Source organism: Marmota marmota, unplaced genomic scaffold (genome assembly GCF_001458135.2).
Source record: "Marmota marmota marmota unplaced genomic scaffold, marMar, whole genome shotgun sequence".
Taxonomy (NCBI): Eukaryota; Metazoa; Chordata; class Mammalia; order Rodentia; family Sciuridae; genus Marmota; species Marmota marmota.
Window position 1 is genome coordinate 18,620,637 of NW_025999990.1, and position 10,982 is coordinate 18,631,618.

Sequence of the window (10,982 nt, forward strand, 5' to 3'; positions counted from 1 at the left end):
TTTTATGAGAGCTTTAATCCCATTCACAAGGGAGGAGCATTTAAGACCTAACCACCTCCTATAGGGCTCCCCTCTTAACACAATTGCTTTGGAGTCTAAGCTTCAACACTAGAATTCACGCCAGTAACACAGGGCAATAGGGACTCAATAATAGTTTGATGAGCAAATAATGAAACCTCATACATCTGGTAGTACTTTTCTGTTCCATTACTACACTCTTCTTCTTGGTGACAATGTGACTTAATGGTTAAGTAAACAAATTTTGGAGCCAAACAGACCTGGGTTCACACCTCACCTTGGTCACTTTAGAATGTGAGACCTTTGATATTTCACATAATTAGTACACCTCAATGATTTTGTCTATGAAATGAAGATAATGCCACCTAATAGCATTTATATAAATACTGAGAAAAATAAAATTTTAAAATGATCAGTTCAGATTTTACCACGTAGATAATAATCTATTATTTTAAATATGGAAAAGCCAGGGCACCATGTAGTAGAATGAAGGCATTTATAGATGCCTTCCTCTCCTGTCCATGGTTTCTACTACTGTTAGTGTGGCTGCTCTGGCCAAATATTAGTAAGCATTTTGGTTTGAACTTTGCTTGAGATAGTCATTTTTTGGGAGACCATGTAGTACAGAGATTAAAAAATTGGCTTTATGGGGTTTTTTTTTTTCCTTTTTTCTTTCAATACCATTGCCCTGAATTGTGAAGCAGGGGTTATTATCTCTACTTCACATGATTTTTGTAAGAATTAACTGGGGTTTTACCATAGCACAGACTTACCACATTATTCCTGTTGTTATAGGAACCGATGTAATTCTGAGGTTCATCTGGTTTTTACTCAAGGCTGACCCGAGAAAAGCTACTTATTCTCTCCAAGTCTCCATTTCATCCTTTGTCCAGCTGGTCAGATAAAGACATGGCTGTTGTTCACGTTGAGTAGGGGCTAGCAGGGGCTAGCAGGCAGAAAGCCGGCTGTGGGTTGGCTGGTAGCCCTTGCTGCTGAAGCTGTGGAGGCACTCAGTGCCGTCAGCTGTGCTACAGCTCAGTGAACACGCTGCTGTGCTTCCACTTTAAAGAGGTTCAGAGTGTCCAGAGTCTTTTCCAGTGAGTCTTCTGTAATATTTGCATACTTAAAGTAGAAGACAAACTTCTTTTTGCCATCCTTTACAAGAATTTGGTCACACAAAGGCATTATTTTTATAAGTGTCAAAATGATAGTGTTAAGATTGAAAAAATAATCTATTATTTCAAATGTGGAAAAGCCAGGGCACCATGTAGTAGAAGTGAAGGCATTTATAGATGCCTTCCTCTCACAAACACAAAGTGTAGGAAGGAGAATCAGAGGTACAGGGCCACTAGGGTTTTTGGTGTTCGGACATAACTCTTTTCCACAAGAGCATGGCTTTCAGGAATGGTAAATGTTTTGCATTATTGGTGGCAACTTTACTGTGTGTGTGTGTGTGTGTGTGTGTGTGTGTGTGTGTGTGTGTAGTTGTAGTTGGACACAGTATCTTTACTTTTTTTTTACATGGTGCTGAGGATCAAACCCAGCGCCTCACATGTGCTAGGTGAGAGCTCTACCACTGAGCCACAACCCTAGCCCCTGCTTTCATGTTTTTAAGAGATTTTTGGTGCTTATTTTCAGCACACATGAAAGTGTCAGCTCTTTGTAGTGTCACATTCCCTTGTTTTATCTCAGGAGATTATGACTTTCTGTTGAACCTATCTTTATCTCCTAAATCTAACCTTCCTTCAGTTTCTACACAAATCCTGTGAACTATAGAAAAAGGGACATGTCTGTTTTAGAATATGAAGAATTTTCCTAGAGTAGACTATGATTTATACTTTTTATCATTCCAGTGACCATTCTTTAAAAAAGAAGAAGAAGAAATTTCTTAGCAGTTATGGTCAATTAGCTTTGTTCTCTTTTAAACAAAATGTTATAGAAATTTTCTAGTAATTGTCTTAGGCTTGGTATGTTCTGTACATTAGAGAAACTAATGTTGAATGTGTATTGATTTGGGTATAATTTTAAAACTTGCTAAATTATATGTTGTTTTTCTATCCATATTTAGAAATGGGTTAATAACATTAGTGAATACTTCAGCCATGATTTATTTGTTTGCAGTAAATGAACTTAGCTTCAAGGCAGGTTTTTTGTAAACCCTATCTTATAAGAAGACTTCCCTTTTATATAGAAGCTGTATTATTTGTTTTTTAGATATTTTTATTTAGTATTGGTGCTTTTGTTTTGACGTCAAGGGATCTCAGTATCTTGGTTAAATGGTATTTATGGAAGGACCTTTTGCCCCATGGCGCTGTTTAAACGCATGTTCTTAGCTGATTTAGTTCAGCTCTATTTATGGTAACATAGTAACAGAGTCAAACTATGTAACTTATTTTAGTAAAGTTTAAAATATAATTTGAAATTTTGGCTCTGAAATGTAGGGATTTTACTTAAAGCTAAGAGAAATTGATTTGTATGCATTATTTTCACAGTGCTTTTATTGTTTGTACAAAAAACATGGTCCAGAAAATACTCATGCACTATTTTTTAAAAATCTGCTTGTTTTTTGTATTCTAGATAGCAGCCCTTTCCCCTCATCAATTCCGCATGCCTTCCAGATTAACTTTAACAGTTTGTACACAGCCCTGTGTGAACAGCAAACATCTGATCAAGCAACGCTCCTCTTGTACACACTGCTCCATCAGAATAGTAATGTCAGAACATACATGCTGGCTCGCACAGATATGGAAAACCTTGTAAGTATCATGCTAAACCTGCCACATTTTGTGTATTTTATAATATTTTGAAGAATAATTTCTTTTCCCAAGAGGGTAAGTATGTTTGCCTGGTTGCCACACAGATTGATGGTTAAGAAGTTGATAGGGAAAATGTCACTAGGCACAGGCAAAGGCCTGCATTGCTTCGGTGTGTGATACTCCTCTCATAGCAGTGGCCTCACGGAGCTGAGCACAGCAGCATCCTCAGCTGGTGCCAGGCTTCCCAGTTCTTGGGGCCTTTAGCAGACACTCATTGCTCAGGATTCAGCCTGATTAAAGTCTTCTAAGAAGCACCCTCTGCAATTCTCAAGATTTTTATTTCTTCTTGGTCCCTTCCAGCTGCTAGCTGCCTGCCCACCATGTTAGTGTAATTGGTCACAGTTGCAGCATCTTCCTGAGGAGAATGGCTGAAAGGAAAGGTGATAGTGTCCTATCCTCATGAAGGCTTGGACTCTAGCTCTATCTGAACACAGTTCCTGGCCTGTTATAGTTAGTTATTTTAAGGTACCTTACTGGACGTCTCCCAACTCAAGATACTTTACCATTGAGCCACATCCCTTGGTCCTTTTTAAAACATTTTTATTTTGAAACAGGATTTCATTAAGTTGTCCAGGCTGACCTCAAAATTGCAGTCCTCCTGCTTCAGCCTCCATAGTAGCTGGGATTACAGACTTGCACCACTGAACTCAGCTAGACATCTCTTTAATGAACAGTGTTTTTTCATTATGTGAGTGAAATTGGTTCCACAATATTTATCTCTAGATATAAACTCCTATAAACAATCATTGATTTCCATTATAACTAATGTGTAAGACATTAGCCATCTTACTAAGGTATGTTTGATATCATATACAGATAACTGTGGACTGTTATTGTGCTTGTCCAATTTTATTGTTGTTAACATTCTTTAATCTATAAACTCTGATATTCAGATGGCAATGTATTAATGCATTCATAAAAAATGTGAACATTCCTGAAATAGCCTGCAGCTGGCTGATAGCAACAGAATGTCCCCTCTTCCCCAGTTTTTACAGATTGATAAGAAATTTGGTGGCCATTTGTTTCAGTGTTAAAGTGCTATGTAAATACTGAAGAAACATGAGCTTTTGGAATTCACTGAGCATATTCTGCATCACAATGACACTATGAACAGAAAGTGTGATGAAAGAACCTGTCTCCTCACGAGTGACGTGTGGAAAACATATTTTGTTTAAATAGCAAAATTGGGTGTAAAAGTGTACTGCTCTGGAGTATGAACTTGTAAAGAGAAGGTTTGTTTCTCATGGATATGAATAAGCACAGAGACAAGTCTAAGCGGGTTGCATTCTAACAGAAATGTATTAAGCAGAAAGCCCAGAAAGTCCAGGACATCACCTTTTCAGTGTTCTATGGTGAGGATACGGGTATGCAAGATGAGGCAGGGAGCTGCAGCTGTTTGTCCTTGACAACACACAGTGAATGGTGGCAGGGTTTTGTTCTGAGGTTTTTAGGGGGATGGAGTAGCATTTGTTTTAGTTTTGTTTTTAATTTTCTTTCATAGATTACTTTGATAATTTTTTAATTTGTGTCCCCATGTGTCCTTTTGCCTTTCTCAGAAAACACGTTATCAGTTGGAATTTATTGTACTGAGGATTTTGTTATTGTTAACATTATTTAATTCTCTAGACTCTGATATTAAGAAGACAATGTTAGGAGGCTGGGGTTGTGGCTCAGCGGTAGAATGCTCGCCTAGCATGTGTGAGGCGCTGGGTTCAATCCTCAGCACCATATAAAAAGTAAATAAAATAAAGGTATTATGTCCACTTAAAAAAAAGAAGAAAAAGAAGAAGAAGACAATGTTAGGCATATCACAGTGTCTCTCAGAATACCTTGTAGTGTACAGGTGCTGGTGAGGCTGGAGGAACTCCTTCCTCTCTACAATGTCAAGTGTAGACTGACTTGAGCACTTTGTACTGGTGCTTTGACTTAATAGCTCTTTGACTTCTTTTAACTCAAGTACTCCTTAATCTGGTCTAACTTCTTGTGATGCATTTTTAAATTGGTATTTATTAGAATAACAATGCAATGACTTCTAAATTTATTTTCGTTTCTATGAATAGTGTTTCAGGCAGAATCCAAGTACCCAAATGTTAAGAATAGAATTAAAGAAGGCAAACTTTTTAGGAAAAAACTATACTGATGTGATTTTTTAAGATTTTATCATCACAAGCAAAGTAGTTTATCCATGAAAGTAGCTAGACATCTTAAATGTCACAATTCTATTAGTTGTAAGTAACAAACTTCTTTATGTCTGCCTTGAGTGAAAAGAAATGTTTCGGCACAAATGAAAAACTCATGAAGCTTTTTAGCTTCAGTCATGGCTGGATCTAGGGGCTAAACATTTCCATCCCTTGCCTCTGCTTTCCAAAGTAAATGCTTAAACAAGAAAGCCTTGGCCTTGTTGTCAGGCATTACACTTTGAAATGGAGAGAGAGGGGACCATGTGTAGCTCAGAGCATGTGTCTATATTATCATTTGTAAGCCAGAAGGAAGAAAATTTACATCTACTATTCATAAAAATTTCATGAAGTGCTCCAGTATTCCTTTTTTGGGCCATGTGTTCACTTCCTTGACCAATCACTATGGAATGGAGCCCTCTTAATAATTAGCCTTCTTAACCTTTAACAAAAGGATTTCGTTCGTTCTTTCTTTCTCTTTCCACATTTTTTTATTGGTGTATTATAGTAGTGCATATTGGTGGGATTTGTTGTTACATATGCATATAACAATATAATTTCCCAGTATTGTTCCCCCTTTCTCCCCTCTTTCCATCCTCTGGTCTTCTTCCTTTGCTGATCTCCCTTTAGTTTTCATGAGACAACCACCCCCCCCCACACACACACACACACGCCTTTCTTTTTCTTTTACCTAACTTCCTCATATGAGAGAAAATATAGGACCCTTGACCTTGGCTTATTTCACATAATATAACATAACTCAAGTACTCCTTAATCTGGTCTAACTTCTTGTGATGCATTTTTAAATTGGTATTTATTAGAATAACAATGCAGTGACTTCTAAATTTATTTTTTGTTTTGAGAAACCTGCATACTGAGTTCCATTGTGGTTGTACTAATTTACATTTCCACCAACAGTATAGAAGCGTTTCTTTTTTTTTCCACATCCTCTCCAGCATTTATTATTGTTTGTATTCTTGACGGCTGCCATTCTGACTGATGTGAAATGAAATCTCATTGTTGTTTTGATTTGCATTTCCCTGATTGCTAATGATATTGAACACTTTTTCATGTATTTATTGTTCATTTGTATTTCTTCTTTTGAGAAGTGCCTGCTTAGTTTATTTGCCCATTTAGTAATTGGGTTATTTGTTTTTTTGTATTTATATATTCTGTATATTAATCCTGTGTCAGAAGAACAGCTAGCAAAGATATTTCCCCATTCTATTCTGTAGATTCTTTCTTCACATTCCTAATTTTTTCTTTTGCTGTTCAGAAGCTTTTAAATTTAATGTTGTCCTGTTTATTAACTCTTGGCATGATTTCTTTAGCTTTAGGGGTCATATTGAGAAAGTCATTGTCTGTGCCTATACATTGGAGTGTTGATCCTATCTTTTCTTCTAGGGGTTGATTGTTTCTGTTCTAATTCCTAAGTGTTTGATCCATTTTGGGTTGGTTTTTTGTGCATGTAGAGAGATAAGGGTCTAATATCATTCTTCTACATATGGATAATCAGTTTTCTTAACACCATTTGTCAAGGATCAAATGACTGTAGATGTGTGTGTGTGTCTCTGTGTCTTATATTCTGTACCATCTATATGTCTGTTTTTGTGCCAGTACCATGCAGTTTTTGTTACTATAACTCTGTAGTATAATTGAAAGTCAGGTATTGTGATGACTCTGGTATTGCTTTTTTTGGTTTAAAATTGCTTTGGCATTCTGGGTCTTTTATTCTGCCAAATGAATTTTAGGATTTTTTTTTCTAGTTATGTGAAGAATGTCATTGGTATTTTAATGGGTATTGCATTGAATCTCTATATTGCTTTTGGTAGTATGAACACTTTAACAATATTAATTCTGCCTCTCCCTGAACATGGGAGGTCTTTCCATTCTCTTGAGTTTTTCTTTCATATCTTTCTTCAATGTACAAGAGGATTTCTTAAAAGGGATTCTGGACAAATAAGATATACTCACTGGAACATTGCATTATTTGTAACTTCTTTAATTAGGTGATTATAAGTTAGTTACCATTTAAATTTCTGTTTATGTTCATCAGTCAGGTAGAGATTTTGTGGACATTTCCCTTAAGCCTCCACCAGTTTTATGCTCTTGGATCAGGCCTTGAACCTGCATATATACTGTACATATGGAAGTCATGTCATATTTATAGCTTACAAGCTTAAAACTTTACTGAAGAGACACATAGAAAATGAGATAGGTATTTATTGGTGACATAAAGTCTATGTGTCATGAATTATCAAAACAAGTTACATAAGGATTTTTATATCTTCTTCTGGATAGCTGTCTTATCTTCTGAGTATGATTTTTGCCGGGTTTCATTCGCAACTAAAACACTCGGGTAAACTGGGCTGCGCAAAATAACCACACAAGAGACACAAATACCTTTTTCTTTGAGGTTGCTCTGAGGGCTCCTCTGACCTTAAGGGTCCACAGGAGGAGAGAGAGAGAGCATGTGCTGACCCCTTTTATTGAGGAGAAGCTATTCAAATGAGGCAAAGGGTCAGGTTTCAAGGGGCTGGGTCATCTTCATGATGTTCACTGTCAGCAGTTGACTGACATCTAGGTAGACCACATCCAAGGGCACAGTAAGAGAATGGGACACACACAAGGCACTTCCCTGGAAGATTCTATCCTAAACAGGGCAAGGGGTTATATTACAAAGGAACAGGTGAGCATAGCTCCACCCATGGGGCTGTAGGAAGACCTACCCAGGCACAAAGACATAGTCACTTGAACTCTAGAAGAACAGGGCAGTTTAGCAGCATGGGTGCTTGACACCACATGGCCCAGCTTGGGAGTTAACTCAGTCACGGGCGAGGTGGTCTCCCACAGATTTATTTATTTACTTATTTACTTATTTATGAACCCAGAGTTGCTTAACTACTGGGACTCATCCCCGGCCTTTTTAAAAATCTTTTTTATTTTTTATTTTGAGACTTGATCTTGCTAAATTGTTAAGGCAAAAAATATGTCCTTTTCATGACTATGTTTCTTGAGGCTGACTTTGAACTTGCAATCCTCTTGCCTTAACTTCTTGAACCAGCTTCTGAGTGTGATTTGTACATAAAAATAAAAAAGGTCAAATATCCTATTTGTTTAGTCTAGCCTGCACCCTGCACAGGCGATGGAAATGGGGTTCCCCTCAGTGAAATGGGCTGGCTGAGAAATAAAAGCTAAGAAAAATGGAACAATGAAAAAACTACAGGACACAGAAATAAATTTCAAAAAAGCGTGGGCAGGACAGGCAAGTCGATCATATGAATCCAGCTTCTATATTAGAAGGCAAAATGGTGCCCACACCTGCTTAGTTTATATTGGGGAACATCAAAGGCCTTCCATAGAATGTTCTTCTCCAAAAAACGTTAAAGGTGGGCTGTCCAGTTCCCAATGGGTTATGCCCATCTCTAGAGCAACCCTAAGAGATCTTCCTAGCACAGTGAAGATAAAGGTCATGTGCCTTGGGCAATCTCTTGCCAGGGAGAGCCACAGATAGTTCCCAAGGTTAAACCTAAAATCTCCCTGTTTTTTGTTTGTTTGTTTTTTTTTTGGTACTTGGGATAAAACTTAGGGGGCACTTCACCACTGAGCCACATCCCCAGCCCAATTTTTTGTATTTTATTTATGATAGAGTCTCAGTGAGTTGCTTAGCACCACGCTTTTGCTGAGGCTGGCTTTGTACTTGCCATCTTCCTGCCTCAGCCTTCCGAGCCACTGGAATTGCAGGTGTGCACCGCCATACCCAGCATGTTTAGCTCTTTTTATGACTGTGTTTCTTGAAAGCCTTGGGACATGTTTTTTGCCTTAGCTTCTTTACTTAGTGTTCCCTTTTCAGCTTGTTATGATCCGCTTCTGTTCCCACAGCTCTGTTGTCAGTAGCTGCTTGTTGCTAAACCCAGTGGGCATGTTTCATCACTACTTTATTTGAGCATTCTACTGCATTTGACAGTGTTCACCTCTATTCTTAAGATACCCAACCTCCATATGTTAATCCATTCTGGCTTCTGTCACAGAAATATTGCAGAGTGAATGCTTAAACAAGAGAAATTTATTTCTCATAATTTTATAGGTTGAAAATTCTAAGATAAAAGTGCTGTCAACTCCCTGTCTGGTGAGGGCCTGCTTCTTGGTGTGCATATGACTGTGTAATTGCTTGTGTCCTTATATGGCGAAGGGCTTAAAGGGAGAGGAAGCAAGCTGTGTCCTATCATGAGAGTTCCACCTTCTTACCTAATCACCTCCCAAGACTTCACCTCTTAATACCGTACCATTAGGGTTAGAGTTTCAACCTGTGAATTCTGGGGAGTAGAAACATGCTGTCTATCCACCTACACACACTCTTATCTTTCCGACCCTTGTTCTTTGCTGGTATTCTACCTCTGTGCCTTTTGCTTTTCTGTTTTATGTGTTATTCTTAGCTCTCAAATGTGCCCTGCTGAAGAGTTTTTTCCTAATTTTTTCCCCTTTCTTTGCTCTTCTCCCTCAAACATATAGTGAATTCCATTGTGTTGTCATTTATATGTGTTTTTTAATGATGTCATTGTATTTTTTATACCTTTATTTTATTTGTTTATATTTATGTGTGCTGAGGATCAAACCCAAGCTTCACACATGCTAAGCAAGGGCTCTACCACTGAGCTACAGCCCCAGCCCCTATATGTGCACAGCTTTTGAGTTCTGTATTTACATTCCTCATTGCCTATGTCTTAAATCTGTGTTCCCACTTGCCCCAGACATTCCCTAGTGGCTTCATCATAGATACCTTGTCCCAAACATGTGAAAGTTGCACTCATTATCTCCCCAGGACCTGTTCTTCCTTCTTCTCTTACTCCTGTGTTCTTTATCACATTGATGAGCCATCCATATAGTTCATGAAAGATAGATGCTTTGACCCTTCTGTTTTTCCCCCCACATTCAAAGAAGTCCTTTTGATTTCCCAACCTTAATACTATTGGAATCTATTAATTTTTTTTCTTCATTGCCACTCCTGTGGTTTAAGCTGCTTATCTCTTCAATTACTTCAATATCTTTAACTGGCTTTCCTGCTTTCTGTCTTGCCAGTCTTTAACATTCTCAACCCGTTAGTCAAAGTGAATTTACTAATGTCAGATATGATCATGTCCCTTCCTAGCTGTAAAGTCTTTTCATGTCTTCATAGTTTCCTCAGTTAAAACTCTGATTCTTTAATGTAGCCAAAAGACTACATTAATTTTGTCACAGATCCCTTTTTTGGGTTTTTCTTTTCTGCATTATTGTTCTTGTGTTCTTTTCTATTTATACTCAATTAATTGAATTTCTCTCAATGTGATCTATTTCCTAAGTTTAGACATGGTTTTCTCTCTTGAATACTTCTTCCCACAGAAGTCTGTTTGCCCTTTTTCTCAACTCCCATAACTCTTCAGATCTCAGTTTCAATAATTCTTTCAGATTTAAAGTGCTGTTCTAAAAGTAATTATATATCATATCCAGTGGGATTTATCCCAGGAATATAAGCTTTGTTCAACATCTGAAAATCAGTTAATGTCATGTCAACAGAGTAAAAATTAAAAATCACATGATCATTTTTTTTTAATTTTTTATTGTTGGCTGTTCAAAACATTACATAGTTCTTGATATATCATATTTCACACTTTGATTCAAGTGGGTTATGAGCTCCCATTTTTACCCCAAATACAGATTGCAGAATCACATCAGTTACACATCCATTGATTTACATATTGCCATACTAGTGTCTGTTGTGTTCTGCTGCCTTTCCTATCCTCTACTATCCCCCCTCCCCTCCCCTCCCCTCGCCTCTTCTCTCTCTGCCCCCTCTACTGACATTCATTTGTCCCCCTTGTATTATTTTTCCCTTTCCCCTCACTTCCTCTTGTATCTACTTTTGTATAACTCTGAGGGTCTCCTTCCATTTCCATGCAATTTCCCTTCTCTCTCCCTTTCCCTCCCATCTCTC

At 37.7% G+C, this 10,982-nt stretch overlaps 1 protein-coding gene across 9 annotated transcripts in view; it reads left to right on the plus strand.

The window, feature by feature from the left end:
• Dym (dymeclin) overlaps positions 1-10,982 on the plus strand; it is a 359,511-nt gene that overhangs the window by 148,384 nt on the left and 200,145 nt on the right. For all 9 annotated transcript variants that reach the window (XM_048806245.1, XM_048806244.1, XM_048806242.1 and 6 more), the window contains one exon: positions 2,596-2,774. In XM_048806245.1, the coding sequence (XP_048662202.1) occupies positions 2,596-2,774 (179 nt within the window). The remainder of the gene's footprint in view (positions 1-2,595; positions 2,775-10,982) is intronic.